The sequence below is a fragment of the Scyliorhinus canicula genome, chromosome 12 (assembly GCF_902713615.1).
Source record: "Scyliorhinus canicula chromosome 12, sScyCan1.1, whole genome shotgun sequence".
Lineage (NCBI taxonomy): Eukaryota > Metazoa > Chordata > Chondrichthyes > Carcharhiniformes > Scyliorhinidae > Scyliorhinus > Scyliorhinus canicula.
Genome location: NC_052157.1, coordinates 39,448,048 through 39,474,552, shown reverse-complemented (window position 1 = coordinate 39,474,552; position 26,505 = coordinate 39,448,048). Strand labels below are relative to the sequence as shown.

At 45.8% G+C, this 26,505-nt stretch overlaps 1 protein-coding gene across 1 annotated transcript in view; it reads left to right on the top strand.

The window, feature by feature from the left end:
- Positions 1-17,296, top strand: part of mctp2b (multiple C2 domains, transmembrane 2b) — a 504,236-nt gene extending 486,940 nt beyond the window's left edge. Inside the window, exons 22-23 of the mRNA XM_038813378.1 lie at positions 7,486-7,583; positions 14,186-17,296. Coding sequence (XP_038669306.1) covers positions 7,486-7,583; positions 14,186-14,254 — 167 coding nt within the window. The 3' untranslated portion in view covers positions 14,255-17,296. The remainder of the gene's footprint in view (positions 1-7,485; positions 7,584-14,185) is intronic.
- Positions 17,297-26,505: the final 9,209 nt, after the last annotated feature.

Genomic DNA, 26,505 nt, shown 5'->3' with positions numbered 1-26,505 from the left:
TCTGGGATACTGGTCTGCCATAAGCACCCAATCCTTGCCAAGAGCCGAGCTGATGACCAGGACTAACAGAGTGAGGAATTACTCTGGAGAACTGGCAGTTTGCCACTGAGTGACACAACAGCTTGTTTTCCCACCATCAATGGATGAACCTCATTATTAAGGACCCGCTTATTCAAATTATTTGCAAAATGACCACTCTCATTCCTTCTGAGATTGACCTTTAACTCATATTCATGGCAAACTTTGACCTTGTTCTGGAGTTGTGGCTGGTGAGGGGACACAGGAGTGACACCCTTATTCAGATTGGAGCTGGGGAAGACTATGAAGAGCTTTATTCTGCATCCAACTATGCTACAGTGGATCTGAAAGTCCAATAACTTCCTTGAAGAGCTTCAAAATTCTCACAGCAATAAACATTTCCAAAAATCATCAGTTACTTTCAGTTAGAATACTTATGGCATCTTTTGATTGGAAAAAGCTGATACCCAGATTTATGGTATCGGATTTTCCTTTCTCTCTTCAGCATTGCTTTCTGACAAGGTTACATAAACTCTTCGTCTGACATCTCTAAAGACTCCTTCATGCAGCGATCTTGTTTCAAATTCCTTTCCTTTTTGAATCAACTTTCAAATGACGGGGAAACTTTTCTAGTGACATGCATTGGCAAACCAGCATCTATTCAAAAAAAGGAAGCCGAGTTGTTTGAGATATGCATCAGTATATTATACATGCACACACATTATCATTTCTTCTGGTTACATCCTTAGAAATAAAAAGTTCTGTGACTGCGGTTCAAATCGCAAAGCATTTACAGCACAGAAAGAGATTTAACAGAAAGAGATTTATGTGCCACTATCAGCACTCTTCTGAGCCTTAAGCACCCCCATTTTACATTACTTTTGTCTTCCGTCCTCAACATCTTTGTCAGTCTCCACCTATCGCTGGCCCCTTATTAGCCTCAACCCCCACCCCCCTCCACTACAGTATAAACCTGACTGAACTCTACAATTCTCTCCAGCTTTGACAATGAGCCATCCAGACTCGAACATTAACTCCCTTTTCTCTCCACAGATGCTGTCAGACCTGCTGAGATTGTCCAGTATTTTCTGTTTTTGTGTTTTTTTTCACCTTTCTTCATGTCTAAACTCATCACCATATACTTACCTTTCTCGCGTATCTCTTTACCTTCCCCCAAAATGCATCTAAACTATTTGCCTCATCCTTTCCTTGTGATAACAGGTTCCACATTCTAACCACTCTCTGGGGAAAGACATTTCTTCATAATTCCCTTTTAGATGCATTAGTGACTGTCGTATATTTATGGCCCCTAGTTCTGTTTTTTTTTTCATACAAGTGCCAGTATCTTCTTGACGTCTATACTGTCAAACCTTTTATAATCGTAAAGAATTCTCTCATTGTTCCCTTTGCGAGAGAAAAGAGCCCCAGTTGTGTTCAGTATTTCTTGACAGATATAACCTCTCAGCTTTGGTATTAGTCTGTATTTTTTTTACATCATATCCAGTGCCTCTAAATCTTTGTCATTGCTATGGAGACCAGACTACATAGGATTAACGAGGATATACGACACTGAAACAGACCACTTGGTCCAACCAGTTCACGCCGATGTCTGCACCCGAACCTCCTCCTTACTTTCCTCAAATAAATCTGCCATTATAATGGTCAATCAAATGTTTGTCTCGCTTCCTCTGAAATGCATCTGCACCATTTGTTTCAAACATCACTTTTGATAGTGAGTTCCACATTTTACCATTCTTTGGGTAAAGACTTTTCTTTTGAATTTGCTGTTGGATTTCGTGGTGACAATTCATGTCAGTGGCCTTCAGTTATGCTCTTCCCTACAAGAGGAAACACTGGGGTGCTTTTCCACTTGCGTTCGCCATGAGCGAAGACGGTGGCAAAAATCTAATGAGAATTGGAAAATGAGATTCTGCCCGGCAAGATCTCATTTACCGATATTGTTTCCCGCTCCCCGCCGGTGATGTAACGGGGTTCCTGCCCTCAGAAAGGGTGGGAACCACATTTAAATATATTTGAATAAATTTAAAACACGAGGCTTCCCTGCCATATGTTCCCGCCACATAGAGAATTCCATCAGCGAGGTCTACAACAGGTATTTAAAAACTTGAAGATGTCAAGCGGAACCTGCCAGGGGCACAAAGTTAAGCATAGCTCCCGGGCGGAGAGGGACATGGCCTGGCACTGCACTGATACTCTGCCAGTGCCAACCTGGCAGCAACACTCTGGTGGTGTCACCCTGGCAGGCCCTCCCAGGGGGCTCCATTAGGGTGGGGATTCACCTTATGTGTTGGGGAGTTGCCGCAGTGCTTTGGGCAGGGGGCGGGCGGCCTGGGGGGGGGTGGGGGGCGTTGCGGCAATGATCACTGGTGGGGGCGGTTTGCCCCGGTGCCTGTGGGGGGAGGTGGGGGGGGGGAATTGCCCCAGTACTTCTGGGGGTAATTTTTTCAGTCGTGATCCCGATCCCTGTGGAGGGAGCAATCCCTGCCCCGCCACCATGATAGTGAAAACCACACTCAGATTTTTGGTGCCCACTATTTCTGGGAGCACTCTATCAAGACCTTTCATAATTAAAGGCCTCTATTAGGTCACCCTTCAGCCATTTTCCTTCTAGACAGTAGAGGCCCGCCTGTCAATCCTTGTATTGTGCATTTTTGGTATCATCCTTGTAAATCTGCTCTGCACCTTCTCAATTTCCTCTGTATCCTTTCTATATATAGTGACAAGAATTTCATGCCATTCTCTAAGTGTGCTCTAATCAAGGTGTGACACCGGTTTAACATAACCTCTCGACTTTTCACTTCAATCCGTGTAGAAATACTTTTATACGGTTTTCCTGACAAGTTGTGCAACTTTTAATAATTGATGGGTGGAATTTTCTGGCCGTTTCCGCTGACGGAATCTTACGGTCCTGCCGACGGGACACCCCTGCCACGGATTTCCCTGTGGTGAGGGATGTGTTGAAAACGCTGGGACCAGTAGATCCGCAATCAGCCACTGGTGAGCCTACCTCTGCCACTGAAGAACACGTCGTGGAGGGGGAGGAAAATCCCACCCCACAAGTTTGTACTTCTCTACCCCACTTAGACTTGCATCGTGCAAGTAATAATTTCCGATCCCTATTCTTGCTACCTAAATTTACCACCTCGCCTTTATCTGTGTTGAACATCCTTTGCCATCTTGCACGTCTATTAATGTTTTACTTTGATTTGTTGCAGTTTTCCTCAGTTTTGACTTTTGCCCCCATCCCAAATTTTCTGCCATTTTCTGGCCATTCCTGCTGGTGGGATCTTCTGGTGCTGCAAATGCCCCCCCCCCCCCCCCCCCTCCACCCCCCGTCCCCAGTTGTGGGTTCCCTGTCGGCAGAGGGTGCAAACCACGCAAAATGCCGTAGACAATGGCGGGAACAGAAGATCCTGGCAGCAGGAAGGGTCGGAAATTCAGTTCCACTCCCTCTGCCAATAGAAAATATGCCTGGGGGTATGGGTTCTTTACAAAGACGGTAGCAAGTGGTTGAACCTGCCATAAAATGCATATAAGATATATTGCAGGAATTTTCCAAGGTTCCTGAGGCAGCACCGTCTAAACCCATGACCACTACCAACCAGAAGGACAAGAGCAGCAGATACCTGGGAACCCCACCGTCTGGAGCAACGTTTTTCAAACTTTTTTTCCCGTGCCCCACTTTTGGCAACCGGCCAACCTTTGGGACCCATGCCAGCCGAACTTCGCGAGACACGCTGGCCATAGTTTGCGGCAAACGCTGACCGACCTTCGCCATGTTCACTTACCTTTTAAAGCGAAAGTGGATCCTGCTTATCCTCACGACCTCACTTGAATCCGGTTCAATGTGCATATCAGCAGCAAACTGCAGCCATTTCCTTTGTGTCGTCTTCACCTTTATGAAAAGGTAAAATCCAACCTCACAATGTGGGTCGTCGTGAAGAGCAGTAGCAACGAAATGCGTGTTTTACTCAGCATTGGATACTCCTGGGAGATGCTACTCCAGAATGCTGACAGCTTGGTGGGCTTTTGCTGTGTTTTAATGTGGTATACCAGGTGAGCTGATGCAGCGTCATCTTTTAGTTTGGCGAGAGCCCAATAACTGACCCTGGGGTCTCAACTTTGGACGGAATTTTACACCCATCACTTCTCTTTCAAATTCTGAAACTTCTCTTATTTACCAGTACTTCATTGCATATAGAATGGTGGAATTCCTACAGTGCAGGAGGCCATTTGGCCCATCGAGCCTGCACCGTCTCTCTGAAAGAGCACTCCACCGTGCCCCACTCCCCTATAACTCCTTAAATCCACCTAATATGCACATCTTTGGACACTTGAGGGACAATCTAGCATTGCCAATCCGCCTAACCTGGACTGACTGTGGGTGAAAACCGGAGTACCCGGAAGAAACCCACGCAGACATGTGGAGAAAGCACAAACTCCACAGTCACCCAAGGCCGGAATTGAACCCGGGCCCCTGGCGCTGTGACGCAGTGTTAACCACCGTGCCGTGTATAACACACTTGGGCTTTGCCTCCTTCTTTGCATTGTCACAATTGACAAAATAAAGCCTCAAGAAATCATCTTTATACTTAGCTTTGACAAAGAATCATCCAGACTCGAAACATTAGCTCCCTTTTCTCTCAACAGATGCTGCAGACCTGCTATGATTGTCCAATATTTTCTGGTTTTGTTTCATCTTTATACTTCTTTGTTCCAAGTTAAGTTTCTTTTTTCAGGGCCGTTAACCAGAGGCCCTGAAGCTCTAACAGTACACAGCTCTGCCCTACCCTGGACTTTCCTGTGCAGCTCTCTCCAGCAGATTCTGTTGTGAGATCCTGTCCAATAGGTAAACTATTATTTGTGCCTCTGGCCACTTCTTAATTTTAAAAAAACATTGATCTTTGCAATTCAGCTGCCTTACTTGCCAGCAGCTGCAAAATCAAAACAAGCCTGCTCGCTGCTTTGGCGCCAAAAGCATGTCCCTGGACGGCGCTTCACATCACTTCTACGTGCAGGGCACATAATCTACTCTCTGCTGCCACTTCTGGCCGGAAGACTCCATGCAGCCTAATCTGTACCTCCATTAAAAAGACAGCAGCAGCTGCAATTCTCCATGTACAAGGCGGTAGAGACTGTACAGCGCTTCTCCCGCGATCAGGTCCACCGCAGGAACAGGGTGACTTCAATGGGAAATCCCATTGACAAACATCGGGAGTAGGGAATCCCACCAGCAGCGAATGGCATGCCACCGTGAAATGTGCTGCTGGAGGACCAGTGTATCAAAGAACAATACAGCACAGAAACAGGCCCTTCGGCCCTCCAAGCCTGCGCTGACTATGGTACCTGCCTAAACTAAAACCCTATGCACTTACTGAGTCCGTATCCTTCCATTTCCACCCTATTCATATTACTTGCACCGTGCAAGTAATAATTTCCCATCCCTATTCTTCCTACCTAAATTTACCACCTCACATTTATCTGTGTTGAACATCCTAGATGCCCCTTAAATTCCGCTATCATACCTGCTCCCACCATCTCTCCAGGCACCGCGTTCCATATATTTACCACCCTCTGTGTAAAAAAACTTGCCTTCGCACATCAGTTCTAAACTTTTCCTCATGCACTTTAAACCTATGCCCCCTAGTGCTTGACTTTCCGACCCTAGGAAAGAACATCTGACTATCCATCCTGTCCATGCCACTCATAATCTTGCAGACCTCTATTAGGTCACCTCGTATCCTCCCAAGATTTCAGCTCCAACCTAATTTAAGTCACCCCTGCAGGGTGACAGTCCAGCAAAGAGGATTACAGAGGGAATTTAGGGCCTAGATAAGCGAAGGCCTGGCTGTATTGGTGAGGCAAAGGGAATAGGTGATTCCAGGGAGACCCGTGTTGGAGGAACGCAGCAATCTTGGAGGGTGGCAGGATTTTAGGATATTAAATTTGAAATCATTATGGCCTTCCATTAAAATGACAGGTAGTTTGGGTCTTCCATTTGAATTGCTGGTTGTTGCACCGGGCCACAGTGCTGATACAACCCCTTTTGTGATTAAGGGTGGCCTAATCTGGATAACATTTTGTTTGTGAAAGTACTTTAACTGTGTTATCAGCCTGTGAAATTTGCAGATAAATTGGGGGTAACTGGATCCTGGTCCAGTCAGTCACTGAGTGATCTCAGTTAATACGGTGGTATGTTCTTCATTACTTTGAAGCCAGGAATGTCAGGAAACACCATTTTGGACTCTACCACTGCAGCATAATGCACATAACGAGAAAACCTTTGTTTAGATTTTTAACACACTCAGAATGCAATGAAATTTGATCTTGCAGTCCACACAAATTTGACACTGCACTAAATGTCGCACACATCGGGAAAGCAATTCGCTGTGATCACTTGATTCTCACACATACACGCGCAGCCGGCAGGCTCATTGCAGTAGTGAGATCGTCATAGCTTACAAACAAATACAAAGGAACACTCTCACACAGGAAGTCTGAACTTTCAGTCCATTCCTTGTATAAACTGTTGAGACAGATGGGCTTTTAATCCGTCAGCAGATTAATAAAGTAATGCGATGAGGTGAAGCAATTGTTAAAAGTGGAGAATTCATTGGCACACATTTGTACACAGCTGAAATTGAAAACTTAGCCTACAAAGTCCTTTATATCCTCCAAACATGCCTGAAATAAACTCCAGGCCTTTTAAACAATCAGGGCCATTGAGGTGTGTGGAAAACAACCCGTTTGTTTCTCCTCAGGCACACATTACAGTTACACTTGTGAAACTCTGAAACATAATTAAGTATATTGCAAGGACACATACACTTTGATGTATAATGTTGATATTTTAATGCTGAAATGTAAATCGCCTCCCTCAGCTTCATCAACTTTCAGCCAGATGAGGCCCACTGGGGCCTGGTTACCTATTTGCTGTTTGAGCAACTGAATTTTCAGCTTGTCGAGACACGCTTGGCGTCTAAAGTATTAAGGCGATCAACAGAGGTTTGTTTTATGAAAAGAAAATCTCTTGCACCGTTTCTGTGTGAAGGCAGCAGGACTGAACATGCTGGGGTCACGAGGAGCCTCGAGCCCACTGGAGTATTGTGGAGTGGCTCAGCGCATGTCATGGAAATGTGCTGTTAATAAACTTCCATTTGAAATGCAGAGACCAAACACTAATCTTATCTTATGGGAGAGGTGAGGACTCTCCTGCTGTTGCTTTTGTAATGGATTTTGCAATTGAAGAAAATGAGATTTTATATAAAGAGGGTATTTGTTAATGAGCCCAGATGACAGAACAGAGAGTGGTAATAAGGTTGAGACATGAATGCTGGCACACATGTGTGACTGCCGCTCTGTAATTGTTTTCTCACTAATTTTCACTTGCAAAACTGTTCCTTCTGTCTCAATGAATTTTAAAAAAAAATTATATTCTGTTGACAGGCATACACAAATTCACGAAGAAGATACGAAATCCATACGCCATCGATAGTAACGAGCTGCTTAACTTCCTCTCCAGAATTCCATCAGACGTTCAGAAGGTGGGAGATTTTTTCATGCTGTCTTGGGAAATGGGCGTCATTGGCAAAGACCGGTTTCTGGCCTTTGTCCGGAACTGAGGCGCTTATTAGGCCGCTGCAGTGGACAATTAAAGATTAACGACATTGCTATGCGACTGAAGATAGGCCAGGCTGGGTAAAGATGGCTGGTTTCCTTCCCTCAAGGGTATTAGTGGGCTTATTGTTTTTTTTCTTAAAACAATCTTCATTTCTTCAGTGGGATGGATTTTCATTGGAGAGGCAGGTAGTGGGATTTGGGAAATTTCCTGACTCAGCCCTCCGGGGAATGTGCCTCAGGGCGGGCGTTAACAGGTGTGGGACCCGCTGTGCACGGAAACGATTCAGAGGCAGCCACAGGGTTGACGGCTGTCACGGCAGACTGTTTTAAAGGCCCCCCTCGGTGCTCTAAGGTTTCATCCCAGTTACAATAATAACAGTCCTTTAGCCCTCCAGGGTGTGGTGGTATGATTAGCATAGCTGCCTGCCATTGGTGCAGAACACCGGCTTACCATTGGCCCTGGTCGGTCATGTGCCTCTCGATCGATTGGTTGAGACCAGTCATGTGACGGCTCCCCGATTGGTCGAGAGGCTGAGTTAACCCCGCCTCCAGGGCGGGGTATAAATACCCAGTACTCCCGGCGGTCGTCCTTCTACTGTAATCGACCACAGGGCTTAACATCTAGTATATTAAAGCCATACATTTGTTCAGCAACTCGTCTCGCGTTCAATTGATGGTACATCACAGGGCTCGAGCGGGGACTTGTACGGTAATTCTCAAGCTACAGCCCACAAGTGCATCCGTGAGATTACGGATACCCTGTAAGCCCGGGCATCAGATTTTATCAACTTTGAGCTGGACCAATCCCACCAAAGATGCCCGGAGTGCAGGATTCTCTACCGTCGTCGAGATACCCAAGGTCCAAGGGCTAACTGATGTCACGTATGTTGCCTTGCATGCACCGAAGCATCAAGGAGTGCTGGTCATGAACAGGAATGGGTTCCACCCCTGAATGTCCAACTCGTGCGCGACCATCACCTCCGGATCATGCACATGTGTGCATGCTTCCCAAGGAGTGTGCATGAGATCTAAAGCTTGGAGGTCCGACATGCCCAGCAGACCAGTGAGGCCCTCATCATTACATTATCCTCATCGGATGAGGCTTTGTCCATCAGCTCCCCCTTCATTCCCCTCCATCCCCACCCATTCTCCGACCCCCCCCCCCCCCTCTCCCCCCACCCCTCAACTACCCTGTTCCAGCCAGGGTCTACGTAACATCGCCTCAGAGTGATGGCCCTATATTGGCACTGTCAGTGAGTCAATATACAAGGCAGGAGAATGACGATCGCTCATTGTGAGGTTAACACTGGTTTATACCAAAGTCTGACTTCTGTCTTTCTGCTGACAGTGTGCTCACAGCCATCCTCTGAATGAGGTCTGTTTGATTCGCCAGACTCAAGCGTCTTGCCACTATCAAGGTGGAGCTGCTTTTAAACACTCCCTCACCGCTCACTCCCAGTCAACACGCAAGCATGGCAGTACGGAGACCTTTAAATAAAAAATTAAATAATCTTTATTGTCACAAGTCGGCTTACATTAACACTGCAATGAAGTTACTGTGACAGCTACAGTTGCTGATCCTGGCATCAACTGAGCACCGCGGGATCCGCGCCTGTGCAGTGGCACCGGTGCCAACGCGTGCATGCGCAGTGGCTCCCTTCAATGCGCCGGCCCCGACGCAACATGGCTCAGGGCTACAGGGGCCGGCACGGAAGAAAGGAGGCCCACAGGCAGAGAGAATCAAACAATGAGGGGGCATTTGATCCTGGACCACTGTGCCTGGGAGGGGGGGGGGGGGGGGGGGGGGGCGGTGACGGGCAACAGGGGGTGGGGTTGCGGGCAGGCACGCTGTGAAGAATAACGTGATAAATGCTGCTCATGTGTCAGATGTAACATGCTTCACTCGTGAACATTGGACGTTTCCATTTCCTCAAGTTACATGTGATAACACCCCCCCTCCTCTCTACGCGGCCCCCCTCTTCCGATTCCTGGCCCGGGATGGGCCGAGCGGACGTCGTGAAAAACCCGAGTCCCGCCGGCACCGTCCACACCTGCCTTCAGCCGGCGGGAACTCGGCGTGGAAGGGTCGGGGGGGGGGGGGGGGGGGGGGCGACTCTGGGGGGGGGGGCGGCCTCCGATTTGGCCTGGTCTGCGATCAAGGCCCACCAATCAGCGGGCCGGCCTCTCTGCCTGTGGGCCTCCTTTCTTCCGTGCCGGCCCCTGTAGCCCTGTGCCATGTTGCGTCGGGGCCGGCGCATTGAAGGGAGCCACTGCGCATGCACGCGTTGGCACCGGTGCCACTGCACAGGCGCGGATCCCGCGGTGCTCAGTTGATGCCAGGATCAGCAACTGTAGCTGTCACAGTAACTTCATTGCAGTGTTAATGTAAGCCGACTTGTGACAATAAAGATTATTTAATTTTTTATTTAAAGGTCTGCGTACTGCCATGCTTGCGTGTTGACTGGGAGTGAGCGGTGAGGGAGTGTTTAAAAGCAGCTCCACCTTGATAGTGGCAAGACGCTTGAGTCTGGCGAATCAAACAGCAGGGCAGCCAGTAAACCGAGATGCTCGTGGGGGGTTCTTTTTTGGCACGAAGTGCTGTGAAATACAGGCTGCAAATGCGCCTACGCAGCCGTCGGGAAACACCCCGCCAATCGTTGCCAGAATGACACTTAGAAATGTTTCCGTTAAATCATGCCCATTATCTTCTCTCATAGCCTACTCGGCTGCAGTTGTAAGCCGTGCGTTTGTCGTTTTCTTTTAAATGACTTCTCATTGTGGAATCTGATCCAGTTCAGTGCAGTGAATAGTGGGAACTCACAACCTCAGGTAGCAGAGATTTTAGAATGGGCCGATAGGTTCTCTGTTTGAAAGGAGGTTCATGGGAGCTGCAATTTGACCATATGATCCCTAACTTCCTTTGGAACTCACGAACATGATTTATGTGTACCTGTACTCTCCAATAGAAAAGTTTGAAACTGGAAGCCTAAAGGCTGGAATTTTTTTGGCTCGGCCCAGCAGTGGGATCTTCGAGTCCTGCCGAATTCAATGGACTTTTGGTTGGCTTGCCGCATTTAATGCATGGGAGCCTGTTGCGGCGGCGCTGGGAAATTCCACCCATGAATTAGATCACCGACAAGGATAATTCCAACCATTGCAATTTGGCTCAAGTGTTTAAGAAACCAGCTACAAGTACAGTTATTACAAAATGCGCCCCCTTATAACACCTAAGTGGCCAAACAGAGGGTCTGGTCAGTAGGAATGACCAATGGTATAAATCCCTGGGGATAACTAGTACAAAACCAAATAACCAATTTGCAACCTCATGATCCGCCGATTAACCAGCCATCACGCAGTTGGGAGATATTTGATTTGCCACGATGGATATCCAATTCACCAAACAGTACTCGGCAAGCTATTCCATAATGTACAAACCAGTAATAAATATGGAAAAGTAGATACTCTTCTGTGGAAGAATCTAATTGCACATGTTTATGTGGCTCAAGTTTTGCAATAATTGCCTGAACCCCAGGACTTCTTGGTACTACTTACTGTTTCTGGCATATGCACGATTGTTTTTTTTCCCAAGATTAGTTGTTTTTGGAACTAGAGTTTACTGGTATGGATGCACCAGTCATTATTTATGTCTGTGACTTTTGGTTAGTCCATAATGAGGCATGGTTCCAAGTGGTCTCCAAGATACATATTAGGACACAGAGTCCAACCAATAACAGTGGTGGAAATAGAATCCGCAATTGCTATTGAAAGGCATTTGGATAAATATTTGAAAAAAGAATGAAAGGTTGTGTGGAAAGGGCAGGGAATGGGATTAAGTGACTAGTCCTTTGACAGCCAGCATCGGCACAATGGGCCAAATGGCTTCCTTCTACGCCATAAATTCAATGATTCCGTTGACAGACTCTTCAGAAAAAAAACTTTGGAATTCATTACAATTTTCTGGAACTCATTCACAGGCCGGAAATTTCCGGCAGTTCAAACCGGCAGGATCTTTCGGTCCCGCCGACAGCACCATGGGTTTCCCGGCCACGAGGGGTTGATTCAACAAGAGGTGCCCATCGACAACTGGGGGACCAGAAGATCCCGCTGTCGGCCAAGGGAGGTCCACCTCCGGCAGCTTGCGAGGAAACCTCCGCCCTATAGTCTCTCTTCACATTTCACTCAGTGCTGATGAGAGGATCCAGCAAACCCACATTGCATCTACTAAAGATGCCTCCTGACCCTTTCTGAAAGAATGAGGCAAAGTGGAGGCGTGTCGTGGCATTCACAAAGGATGGCCCCTTTAAAATAAAATCTGATACCTATCCAGAGGTAAACCTTTCCATGAAAAGGAACACCCAGATATTCTTGGATAGTAACATGGTGCTGCTATGAAGCTTTTCTTCTCCGCATTCTTGTTTCGCACTAATTCACCAAAGGGATAACAGTACTTGGCAAGCTATCCCATAATGTACAAACCTGTCAATTAATATGAAAAAGAAGATACTCTTCGTAATTTCCATGGAAGAATCTAATTGCACATGTTTATGTGGCTCAAGGTTTGCAATAATTGCCTGAACCCCAGGATTTCTTGGTACCACTTATTGTTTCCGGCATATGCACGATTGTTGTTTTCGCAATGCGTGTGATTTTGTTTAAAAATCATTTATGCGTTTTTATTTTTGCCCTGTGGTAATTCCAGGGCTGAGCTCATTTTAGATGTGCAGAATGTTCCTTGGAGAGGAAGAGGGAGAGTGACTACTAGAAACTGGGCAGACATGCTCTTTAGGTTCTCAGTCGGCATCATCAGCCCTTCAGCTGTGGCAGTGCTGGGTACTAAGGTTCATTTATGTCGTTGCACATTCAATTTTTGTAAAAATTCAAATCAAACTGGATTTGGAATCAAATTCCCAGTGAAAGTTTAGCAGAACAATGGTATCCTTGGAATACAGCCCTTGTCTCGCAACACATTCTTCTTCAATTATTGAAGCCTATAGATTTTGGGTGAATTCCAGCTCCACTTAGCTGGCAACATTGTGTCCTCAGTCAATTGTCTGACAGGCTGTCGCTCCAATATTTAGATGTACTGACATAAATCAATAGTTGTACAAAGAAACTTTCATTTATGTGGTGTCTTTCACAACTTCCAGATTTTCCAAAAAGCTTTACAGCCAATGCATTAATTTTTGAAATGTAGTCACTGCTGCGATGTAAGGAAATGTGTCCGTCAATTTGCATGCAAGTTTCCACAAACAACAACAAAATTAGTGAGCAGATTGTCTGTTATTTTTAAATAAACAAAGCTGATTAAGGTTATGGTCGAGGGATGAATGTTGGCCGGCGGATGGGTCATTGATGAATAATGTCATTGGATTTCTTTACACCAACCTGAGAGGAGAGACAGGGCCTCATATCAGCACTTCACCAGAATGACAGCACCCGTGATCACACTCCCTCAGTGTTTCACCTCGGTGCTCAAGAATGTGGGAGATGGGGCATAGTGGTATTGTCACTGGGCTAGTAATCCAGAGATCCAGGGTAATGCTCTGAGAGTCTGGATTTAAATCCCAAAACGTCAGGTTGTGAAATTTAAATTCAATAAAAATCTGGAATTAAAAGTCTAATTCATAGAATTCCTACAGTGCAGAAGGAGGCTACTCGGCCCCTCGAGTCTGCACCATGTTGACCATGAAACCATTGTCGATTGTGATTCACTAATGTATTTTAGGGAAGGAAATCTGCCATTCTTACCCGACCTGACTTCGGTGTGACTCCAGATCCACAGCAATGTGGTTGACTCTTGAATACCCTCTGAAATGGCCTCGCAAGCCACTGAGTTCAAGGGCTATTATGGGTGGGCAATAGATGCTGGCCCAGCTAGCAACACCCTTTGTCAGCCTAGAGTACGCACTTAAGTCACTGACTGGAGCCTGACTCCACAAATGTTTAACCCAAAGGTGACCACTGAGAAAAGAAAAGAGACCAGTATCATGTACAAAGTTATGAGGGGAAGAGATAGGGTGGATAGGAGGGATTTATTCCCCATGTGGAGAGTTCAATAACTGGGGGACATAGTTTTAATGTAAGGAGCAGGGTTTACTAACTGAGCCAGATTTGAAAACTTGCATTATGTACATCCATGGAACTGGAAGGCCCATTGACTGAGGAAAACATGACTGAAAAAGGCAAGTGACAGATTAACAAAGTAGAGTCCCATACTTAAAATAAAGTTGGATTCTTCCCTATACCATTGTCTTAAACTACTAATTAACTGTAGATCTTGCGCGAGTACAGCAAATGGAGGCCAGACCCTTGACAAACAATTTAACTAACTTAGATCTGCATCCACAGTGCAAACAAGAGTGAGGCCTTCCTTTCGAAAATGAATACCCTGTGCTTTCCTATGCTAAAACTGGTTAATTACCTGTGAACCTTCCCGAGGTTTCCTTTGTGTTCTCCTCAGGGAGCCATTAGCTTGCCAAGTACAGGTGATACCTAACTGGAACATGACGTCTGTTTGTTTTAACAGGTGCAGCATGCCGAGCTAAAAACGAGCAATGGCCTCACTCCTGTTAAGAAGAAGAAAGGCAACTCATAGCTCGCGGACAAGATGGACTACTTGATTGTTTGGCTGAGAGCTACATTGAGAGTTCCCACTTTGGAATGTCCACTTTTGAACTCGTTGTCTCTATGGGTCTGGGTGTCCATCAGCCGAGGTTTAAAAATGACTTTTGTATCATTCAGTGGAAATATGTGCAATATTTTAAATTCAGTGGTATAATTTGAATGTAAGGTGTTTGGATCAATTTAAGGCTCCATGCAATATTTTCTGCCTTCACCGGTTGCCGTTTCTTTCCTTGTGTCCTGAAAGATTGGGGTCAATTTGTGTCTTTGCTGCACATCACTAATCTGACCATTTAATAACACTGCCTGATTTTCATTCTGCAGAGTCAGGTGAGTTCAGCAAAGGATGCGCCTGATTGCAACCCAGGCAGCGAAAGCAGAAGTGACCTCCCAAGTCTTTTTAGGAAAATATCCACCTCGTCCTTTTAACTCTGTCTGGTGAAATTATTATTTGTTGCGCTGATTTGTGACTAAATTGACCACCTGAAATATATCCTGCCTAAATTTCTTCCCAACAGGCTACCAATCTGTTACTCACCCCTTTTGTGTGCTGCCGCCAAAGACCAGTTTCACTCACTATTTACTTTCTGATTACTGGTCACCTCTCTTACCTTCATTCCTTTCGCTGCCTCTCACCTGTGAGTTAAGCACGAGATTTTTGCACCAACTCCCAGTTCATCAATAAACCTCACCTCACAGTTAACAAAGCTTCGATTTCAGTCGGACGCCATGGTTGGATTTTCTCTTTCTTTGAAATCCTCCTCTGTGTGTTTCTGTGTTAAGGGCACAGTATAAAACATGAGGGTTTGCTTCCCGCCAATTTGGAAGCTGCCAGGATCATTCTGATGCCATTCCTATGACTTTGTGTGGAGCCTGGGAGCCTTGCTCACAGGCAGGTGGCAATGGGGGAATCGCAGGCAGACCATCCTATGCATTCTGTGAATGGAAAGTCATGGGTTCAGCCACCCGTGTGCTCACAAGATTAACCAGGCATTCGGGGCATGTTAGGGATTGAATTGCAGGAATCACTGGCCATGTGTGGAGGGGCATTTTAAAAAGCATCAATGAGGAATTGTAACAATATATAGGCCAACATCACAACACAGCTCAGCCCATAGTTGCCTCTTTGGTGCGTGAAATTCCATCAGCTTCAAAAGTGATTCCACAGCATTGAGTTTCTCAAAAGGCGAAGTATAAAACATAAAACATTTGTGTTTTAAGGTATTTCCAGTTGCATTTTCTGGAATCTGCTTAATTGTCCCAGAGTCTGAATTTTGTGACATCAGCAACTGCATTTGGTAATTGAGGAAAATGTTACAATGCATTAAGTTTTCAAAGTGCTGTGTCAGAGATCAGTAGTGCCTTTGTTGATGAACTGTGCTGTCGGTCAGATTGAGGCCCATCTTAACCATTCACTTCCTCGGTTTCTCAATGAGTCGTGGAGCCAGGTGTTTTACATCTGTGAATGTGAATATAAATGCCAAGCAGCTGTTAGCTAATGATTTACAAGCTATTTATTTGCATTATAAACATTTTTTACTCTCTGCTCCAGAGCTCTTTGAAGTGCCTGAAGAATGTTTGGTTAACATAGCCACTCTTAAGTAAGGTTCTTGGCCCCACTACTAAATGAAAAAGGAAATGTTTCCGAGTGGAATGACAGGATAGGATATTACGGCTCTCTGTATCTACGCATGTCTAAAGACGACTTACTTGCCTTCATTTTAATAGACCAGGGTTTTGTCTACAGGCCTCCCTCAATTTTAACCCTTCCTGCCTGGGCATAACTGGGTGGAAGGGGGCTGGGGACAGCAGTAGGATGAGAGCAGTCATTTAGCTGCCGCGATCCTACGCCCTTGCCATCATGTCCCGATGTTCTCCCATTCTGGCGAGTGGGACACCAACAGGAAGAAAGTGGGTCCCCTGCTTTAAACATGCAGATCGGGACCCAATGTTGTTACGGTGCCTATACAGAGATTGGTAACCTCTGGCATCTCGATGATGCAAATGGCACATTAGCGAGCTCACTCTGCCCAGAGCTATTTGATCTCCACATCATATGTTGCCAAAAGAAATCCCATCCCATCTCCAATTTTGGAATTTGCTGAGGAATAAAACTGGAATAAGATCATTGTTGAAACTTAAGGTGACAATTTCATGAGGCCCAAGGTTGTATTTAACTCAACATAGGGGGAAATCTTAACCCATTGTGCTTGGCAAGAACAGAGCTGGTTCAGTTTAGACATCATTGGGCCATTGCCTTAAAGCAGGGTATTAAATGATTGTCTTAAATTGAACCTGGCCCATTCCACAGGTCAGGTATCTTTAAATTGACACCCACTGCGGGCGGCATTTCTATTCTGTTAAAAACTCACACGCACTGACACAGTTGCCAGCTACGATAGATTGCATGACACATTCCTGATTTTAACTGGGGAAGTTGGTGAGTTGCTTGCTGAAGGAGAGCTGGCTGAAAAGCTGAGGCTAATACTCCTCGTTGGTCAAATTTGGGCCATTGTCCACTTGGTTTACTCCTGATGAAGGAACCCGTGGGAGGAGGGAAAGTGTGAACAGCAGGAAGAAATATAGGGCGCAATCGAAAGGCCCCGCTGTGCCCAAAAAGCAACATGACCAATAGGAGCCGGGGGACCCCGCTCCCAGGATCTACCCGGTTCACCACGCCTCACAAGATCTAACACAATCTCACGAGACGTTGCGATGTAAATCCTGCTCATTATGGGCAGGATCACTTTTAGGCAAATCAGCATATTAAAGTGAAACAGCTAGTCTCACTTTAATATGCAGTTCCCCGAGGCAGTGGGACCTCGAATGAGCGCTATTCAGTACTGGCTCCCACAAACGGGGACCAGACAGAACGCCACTTGTGGAGGTCTCCCAAGGAGTTTGAGGTCCACTGGTGCATACCTTTTGGGCAGTGTGTTATCCTGGCACTACTGGTGCCACCCAGGCACCCTGGCACTGCCACCTGGGTGCTAGTCTGGCAGCAGGGTAGCATGGTGGTTAGCATAAATGCTTCACAGCTCCAGGGTCCCAGGTTCGATTCCCGGCTGGGTCACTGTCTGTGTGGAGTCTGCACGTCCTCCCCCTGTGTGCGTGGGTTTCCTCCGGGTGCTCCGGTTTCCTCCCACAGTCCAAAGATGTGCGGGTTAGGTGGATTGGCCATGCTAAATTGCCCGTAGTGTCCTAATAAAAAAGTAAGGTTAAGGGGGGTGTTGTTGGGTTACGGGTATAGGGTGGATACATAGGTTTGAGTTGGGTGATCATGGCTCGGCACAACATTGAGGGCCGAAGGGCCTGTTCTGTGCTGTACTGTTCTATGTTCTATGTCAAGGGGTCCAGATGGCACTGGTTTTTGCACAGTGACGATTTGGACGGGGGTGCCCTGTGCAGGTGTTTTGGGGGGTATGGGGACACTCCCATAGTGCTATGTGGCTTGGGAGGGGGTGCTCGGGGATTGCTTCAAGCGTTCCAGAGATCAGGACGCTATTTTTAAATGTCCCATCAGCCAAGAGCTGCCGAACAATCAGCAACTCTTCATTGCTTTGCAGCGCCACTGAGGATGCAGTGGATGCTGCTGGTAATGCACCTGTCGAAGTCCCAGAATTTGAGCGACCCAAGCCACGGAGGATTGACAGCTAGGTTTGCAGGGCATTGGGTGGTGGTCGGAAACAAGGTGGCTCTCATTGGGATCACTCTTTCCCAATAAGGGGTCTCTTGATCAGACACTGTATGCCTTTGAACAAGGGGCCTGCCCTCCACTCCCACAGAACCGGAAACTCCTAAGAAACCCCAACAAGGTTTGCTTTTTGGGCTTCCTGTGTGACAAGTCCCTAACCTGCCTTTGAGTGAATACCAGAATTATTGGCAAGGTGAGGTCCTTAAGTGAGCATTAATTGCCCAGTTAAGGGCCTCAATTGGTAGATGGATGGGAAGACCATTAATCAGGACAAAGGTGTGAAAGCAACAGGGTACCACCTTTCACCCTCCCACCTGATTAAATATCCCCAAGCCACCAGTACTGCAGTGGGGGAGAGCATTATGTTCTGTCCTTCATACTAGACTAGACCCTCAAAATTTTTAATTTGTTCAAACCAAGGTACATTACTCACAACGCCAATTCTGGTTGGATATTGTCTCAAGGCTCAGTCACATGACTTCCATCTATCCTGCCTCCACACTCCCATTATGGGTTGCCGGTGTCACATCTTCCACCAACTGGAAAGAAAATACACTCTTCATCATCTGATTGGATGACAGTAAGTCAATCCATTATTTCCCCCATAGTTTCATAAATGAGAAGTGGAAGTGTTCAGAGAAAATGAGTAACCCACTTATATATTTTTTTCAAATTCCAAAATGTTTGTTTGCAGCAATGTCCTGGAATCCATAGAATCCCTACAATGCGGAAGGTGGCCATTTAGCCCATCAAGTCTACACAGACCCTCTGAAAGGGCACCACTCTGAGCCCACCCTGACCCCGTAACCCCACCTAACTTTTGGACACTAAGGGACGATTTAGCATGGCCTCGGCATCTGGCATGTCCTTTAACATTGGGCTTTTCACAGGTAGTGGACATGGATGCTGATTTGAAATGTTTATTTTTTGTGATCAATCCATTTTCAGCTGCAGTAAACAACCTGCACAAAGTTCCTGCCCTTCAACAGATCAAGGAATATTTCTTAAAGCAGAAATTCGGGAGGAGAAATTACGTTTCAAAATGGGTGCAGATGATTGCTCCTAAAGCAGTAACTCTAACCCCAAATAAATAAATCCTGAGTGAAGTCTGCGGATGAAATAGTCTTGTGGTCAAACCATTCACCTAATCAATTCAGAAAACATTTCTGTGCCCATTAAGCCTTGAAAATAATATTTTTTTTCCCCTCGCTTCGACATGAGCAGTTTAGCAATTTTTCCTTTACTCCAAATCTACAAAAATCTAGACTAGCAGTGCAATGCAATACTGAGCGATTGTTGTACGTTGCAGGAGAGGGGTCCTTTGAATCAGACATAAGACCCTATTTTCCCCCTCAAATAGAAATGAAAGACCACCTTGCGGGATTCTCCATCAGCGGAATCCTCCGCTTCGCTGGCAGCGCACCCATGCCAGCGGGTTTCCCAACGGCGTGGGGTGGCCACAATTGGGAAACCCCTGGGCCAGATGTGGGATCGGAGAATCCCACTGCCGGCGGGGGGGGGGAGGGGGGGGGCATGCTGCGCTGGAAAACGGGGGTGGCAGGATGGAGAATCCTGCCCTATTTTTTCAAGCAGGGTGGTAGATATAAAACAGGGAATTACGGACCAGGCAGTCGGGAAATATTGGCGAAAGTTCTGAATGAGCATTAATCTCCGCTCGGGAGAGGCGAGGTTTGTTCTGGGATAGTCAGCATAGCTTTGTCGGAGAGAGGTCATGCCTAACAAGTTTGATTGAACCTTTCAAGGAGGTGATTAGGTGTACAGATGATGGTAGTACAGTTGATGTAGTTATATGGATTTCAGCAAAGCCTTTGACAAGGTCCCACATGGGAGACTGATAAAGAAATTAAAAGCACATGGGATCCAGGGTAACTTGGCAAGTTGGATCCAAAACTTGCTGAGTAGTAGGAAACAGAGGGTGGTGTTAGAAGGCTGTTTGCGTGACTAGAGACCAGAATCCAGTGGCATACCACAGGGATCAGTGCCGGATTCCTCATTTTTCGTGATATATGTATATGTGATATTGATGAGTAAATGTGGCTGATGATAAGTAAGTTTGCAGATGACACAAAGGCTGGCAGGGTGGATAATAGTAAGGAAGAAGGTCTTATGTTGCAGACAGATATAGACAGGATGGGCAGATGGAATTTAACCCTGAAAAATGCGAGATGATGCTCTTTGGAAGGAGTAACAAGATAAGGGAGTACTCAATGAATGGCAGGACACTGGGAAGCTCTGAGGAGTGGAGGGATTTTGGGGTGCTGGTCAACAGATCCCTGAAGGTGGCTGGATAGGATAATAGGATAGTTAAGAAGCCATATGGGACACTAGGCTTTATCATTTGTAGCAGGTTCGCAGGTTATGCATCAAGGGAGGTTATGTTTGAAGTGTACAAAAGTTTGGTTATGCCACAGCTGGGGTACTGTGTTCAGTTCTGGTTGCCTCACTATAGGAAGAATGTGGCACTGGAGAGGGTGCAGAGGAGATTCACCAGGATGTTGGGATGGAGCATGTGAGCTGTGACGGTAGGCTGAATAGACACGGGTTGTTTTCTTAGAGCCGGCAAGGCTGAGGGGGGGGACCTGATTGAGGTGTACAATATTATGAGGGGTGTGGACAGGGTGAATAGGAAGTAGGTCCTTTGATGAAGCGTCAATAACGAGGGGGCATAACTTTAAGGTGAGGGGCAGGAGGTTTAGAGAGGATTTGAGAAAATAATATTCATCCAGAGGGTGGTGGTGCCTGGAGGGCAGTAGAGGCGGGAAACCTCACAACCTGTAAAAAGTACATGAATGAGCACTTGAAATGTCACAACATTTAAGGCTATCAGCCAAGTGTTGGAAAGTGCAATTAGTGTAGTTTTGTCAGCACAGACTGATGGGCCAAAGGGTCTCTTCTGTACTCTATGACTATGATGCATCTGCACTAGTTTGAAGAAGAGTAGGAGAGTTATCCCCAGTGGCCTTGCCAATATTTATTCCACAATCAACAAAAAAAGAAGAGATTATCTAGTGATGATGACACTGCTGTTTCTGGGAGACGAGACTGTTGTGCGAAAATTGGCTGTCAGAATCCTGACATTACAGCAGTGACTACACTGCAAAAGCAACTCATTGGCTATGAATCACTTTGCGACATCCTGAGATCATGAAAGGAGCTATATAATTATAAGTTTATTTTTTTTTTGCATGCAAGGAGACAAATAGGAAATACTAACTGACCAAGTAATACTGACTTGTTACCTTTCTTCAGAGACTTTACCCGAAGGTGAGCTTAGATTTTTGTAAAATCTTACAAATTGCAGTCACAATTACAGCCTGGAGACCTGGTTTTGGCCATACCCTGGGCTATGTTGGATTTATCACAAAAATAAGCATCTTAAATCAGTGTCTATTCAACCATCTTTGAATAACTCCATTTTAAATCACTTGCTTATGTGTTAGTCAATTTTACACTACTATTTTAATGTTTGTGAGTTACAGTAGAGAGGAGAGACATTTTCCTCCCATTTTCTATTACAGTGAAATATCCCTCTTAAAATGTCACCCACCCAATAAATTATGCTCCAAACTGAACGTTGGCAATTCAGAGTGGATCGATAGGGATTTCTTCAAAAACACTTAAAGATTTGCATTTACTTAGCATCTTTTGACATCGCTCGAAACACCTGAAAACGTTTCATTCACAAGTTACTTCTGAAGGACAGTGTACGCGATACAAGCGAGTACGGCAGCCATTTTAACACCGAGAAACCTCAGAGGCAAAATTGCTGCTGACTCACATGTTGGTATTCTGCGAGAGACAGCAGAAGTAAATGGCCTCCAAAGTGCAGAAAAACAAAAACACTTGGCGTTGTATATTTCTTTTTTTTAATTATTTATGAGGGAAAATTTGAATTTTGTATGGTAGTGGAATTACTGGCTGTAAAACCTATAGCTAAACTCATTGTAAAAAAAATTGTAGCATGGATAATTTGCTCCCATCCTTTTTATGATTCATTTCAATAATTCAGTATTCACAATAGTAACCAAATGTTTGAAATTAATGTTGTAACGAATTATTCTGAAATTTATAACGAATGGAAAATTTGTACAAACAATAAAAGTGATTTTTATTTTTAACGCCCTGCCTCTGGTGTTCTAATTAAACATCTAACGTCAGCAACCACCACCCCACCACAGTTTCCTATTTCGCCTCCATTATGGATAATTTAATCACAGCCTCTTTTAAGCATGCAGGTGAGCAGGACATTGATTTCTTTAAAAATCTCCAACATTAATGTTGGGCTCTCTTGAGAAAAATCGTTCTTCACCTTTTCCTTAATCTTTTTCAGCAAAATCTTTTTTGGGGGATAAGCACGGTGCTTAGTAGTGGACCTTTTTGCAGTTTCATAGAACCCTTCAAAGAGCTAATTCCTACCCCCAACCTCACATCCCCCCCCCCCGCCCCCCGCCAACTCCCCAGTGACATCTGAGATGCAGTATTTGACACCTAGCGATCTGACTCGCAGATGACAAAGCTCCTTTACCCATAGTCAGCTGGAGTTATTAATGTGGATGGTGGGAGAATGGGAGCAATCTCAGTGTGTCAGTTATTGACAGGACCTGAACTGAAAGACTTATTGACGCAAGACAAATTCCTGCTCGCCGTCCTGCGCTGAGCATTTCTTCAGTCTGAAAACATTCCCAGGAACTGCATTGATCTCAATTTGAAGCTCATACTTACAGAGAGAGAGATGCAGTTCTCCATTTAGCAATATTAATTGGACAGCTTAATTAAAAATCTGCCAACAGATGTGCTGAAATGAGAAAGCGGCGCTCGGAGGGTTAATTCCAAGGTGAGATTGCGAAGCACATGCTGGCACTACGCCAGAATGTTCTTCCACCCCAGCCCCCCACCAAACTGTTTACTTACTAGACAAGCACGTGTCAATTTGCACAATCTTGCCATGGTTCACTACTGCGGGCAAGTCACTTGTGAGAGTCTCTGCAAAGGAAGACTAGGTGAGTGCATTTCATAGCTGAAAGATTAGAAGCTCCACATGAGGCACTGTGCTCCACTCTCTTGGAATAAATTTCTCTTTAATAAATTATTACAGCTTATTGATTACTACAGCAGATGTTCGCACATTAATCCTATTGAGATGAATTGCATGGGGTTTTTTGATGTTTATCTCTTTAAGCTAACAACAACAAAGGGCAGCTAAATGGCATACTGGTCACATCAGGGAATAAGGTCTTCTCTCCAACCAGGGACCACTGCCAGAAGAGCTGATCTGACTTGTATCTGCTCAATAGACACTGTCATGTTGGCTTACTTGCACACCAGACATCTGTGTGCCTGCCTGCTGGTTCCCTATCTTCACTCACCTGGGTACTAGGGGGGGGGGGGGGGGGGTGCAGTACTGACGAACAATGGAGGTGGGTGTCTCATATAGGGGGGTTAGAATGGCAAGGAGCAGCAAAAGGAAAAATTGATTATGTCGAATCTCCAGAGACCATAAAATGTTAGCCTGCAAAGCTGCTAAAATGCAAGGGCCTTTCGTTCACTGAGTTGTCCGGCTAGGTTCCTGCCAGGCAACGTAATGTCTACAGTTAATTCTGAAACTGCTGTAACATGAAGCATTTTCTGCGGATTCTCCAGTTCCACGTCGCAACAAATAATTGTAGCAACTGAGGCACAAAGGTGGACTTTCAATTTTCTAAGGGCTGAATTGTACAGCGGTGGTATTTAACAGTCCCACCAAAGCCACTGGACCTTTGAACGATTTGCCCCATTTTCCAGCTCAACCCCCACCTCCACACAATGCCCTATGCTGCTACTGCTCATGTCGTATTTGTTTTATTTGGCCATTGTTGCGCGCTGTAGGGGGCGGCATGGTAGCACAGTGGTTAGCACAGTTGCTTCACAGCGCCAGGGTCGCAGGTGATGCCCACATTCTGTGACTGAATAAAATAAAACATTACAACATCCCTCAGAAATTCTGGAGTGTTTTGCATACCGCAAACTACCTTTTGCAGAAAATAAAAATCATAATTCTGTAATAATGTTTAAAATATCAACTGGAGTCCATAAAATGAGGGTTAACAGTTCTGGAACTTTCCTAACATAAATTATTTGGTGTGCTACTTCTGCATTGATATCAACTAAGAAGTTCCAAAATTGCCGCACTTCGATAAACCTTAACATCATAGAACCCTGGAATTATTGTGCAGTTAATTAAATAACATTTCAGTGGCAGCTGGTGGAGTTCTGGCCACTTGGTACTGTTGTGTGGCTATTTCAAGAGACTTTTGTCCAAAAGGTTAAAGAGCCAGCCTTGTAATTATTTTAGATGGTGACAGGAAGTGACTTGCACCTCCAGTGGAAGGTGAACCTGCATCTTGAGAAGAAGGTCAATGAGGGCCTCCAGCCTTTCCAAAAAGTGATCATCTAGGGTTGCATGGTAGCATAGTGGTTAGCACTATAGCTTCACAGCACCAGGGTCCCAGGTTCGATTCCCGGCTTGGATCACTGTGCAGAGTGCACGTTCTCCCCGTCTGTGCGTGAGTTTCCTTCGGGTGCTCCAGTTTCCTCCCACAGACCAAAGATGTGCAGGTTAGGTGGATTGGTCATGATAAATTGCCCTTAGTGTCCAAAAAGGTTAGGTTGGGTTACGGGGATAGGGCGGAGGCATGGGCTTGGGTCGGGTGCTCTTTCTGGGAGCCGGTGCAGACTCGATGGGCCAGATGTCCTCCTTCTGCACTGTAAATTCTATGATTCTAAGAACCAATCACTTATTTGTCGATGTACTTTGTCGATTATTCTTTTTGTCTACTGTGTGCGTTCCCTTGGCCGCAGAAAAATACTTTGCACTGTACTTCGGTACATGTGACAATAAATCAATCAATCAATCAATAGAACCAGCAGAAAACTCAGATGTGTCAGTGGTTAGCACTGTTGCTCCACAGCGCCAGAGTCCCGGGTTCGATTTCCGCTTAGGTCACTGTTTGAAGTCTCCCGTGTCTGCGTAGGTTTCCACCGGGTGCTCCTGTTTCCTCCCACAAGTCCCAAAAGACCTGCTTGTTAGGTGAATTGGGCATTCTGAATTCTCCCTCAGTGAAGTATAGTTCAAGAGGGAATTATATAAATAATTATGGTGGAGTACATGATTGCAGGGCTACAGGGTAAGAGCAAAGTGGAAACACTAATCGGTTTGTTCTTTGAAAGTGCCAGCCCAGGGACGATGGATCAAATGGTCTCCTGTGCTATCTCATTCTATAATTAGCATTCTGGGGGCACTTGATATTCACACTCATTCTGCAGTGTTGACACAGGACTGAAAAATATGGGGTTGGAGAGCACATCCCCGGGGAAAACACTTTGATGGACTTATGGATTGATCTGATCTCTTCACACGTCTTCACCCCGATGCGCGATCAATAAGCATAGAAACGAAGGAGTAGTCCGAATCGAAGGCTTTAATCTACAAGAAGTGTGCCCAGCCGCTTGAGTACAGAAAGAACGATGGCTGCTGGGAAACACGGGTTCTTATACTCCACCTCGTGGGCGGAGCTACCTTCATCTCGACCAATGGGAAAGCAACACTTGGGCCGATGGGCAGCGAGCCTTCTCCACCAATAGCAGCTTAGACTCCCAGGTACCGTAGTACCTCTAGTCATACTACCACAACCCCGATTCCTATGTCCATGTATTTACATTGTGTATTTTATGTTTGCCCTATTATGTATTTTCTTTTCATGTACAGAATGATCTATCTGAGCTGCATGCAGCACAATACTTTTCACTGTACCTCGGTACACATGGCAATAAACCAATCCAATCCAATATGAAGCCGACCACAGAACCATAGAATCCTTGCAGTGCAGAATGAGGACACTAGACCATCGAATCTGCACCGACCCTCTGAAAGAGCACTCTACCAAGGCCCACTCTCCACCCTATCCCCATAACCATTTGGACATTATTGAAATTTTAGCATGTCCAATCCACCTGAGCTGCACATCTTTGGACTGTGTGAGGAAACATTAACACCCGGAAGAAACCCACCCAAACGTGGGGAAAATGTGCAAACTCCACACAGACACCCGATGCCAAAATTGAACTCAGGTCCCTGGCGCTGTAAGGCAGCAGTGCTAACGATTGCCACCATGCCATCCAACAACATGCCAAGCAGCCCCACAACAATAAAGCGCTGTGGAGCTCGTTAACAGGGGCCAAGTGGGTCTTCCGCCCTCAATGGGGTGGAAGTCTCGCACTCTGGAGCTTCCAGCCAATGCGATTGGGTTTGGGAGTACTAGAAAGAGCGGCAATAATGGGGAGAGGGTGGCTTTAAGTGAGGGAGCAGGTAGGTAGGAAGGGAGGGGTTCACTCTAAGGCCACCTCGGAATCGGCAAAAGGCAACCCCCGAAGCAGGTTATCCGTACTACCACCTCCATTAACTGTTTGAGGTTAAAAAGCGGGCTCTGCACTCCCACTTTGCTACCCATGCCAAAACGTACTCAAATGTGGAC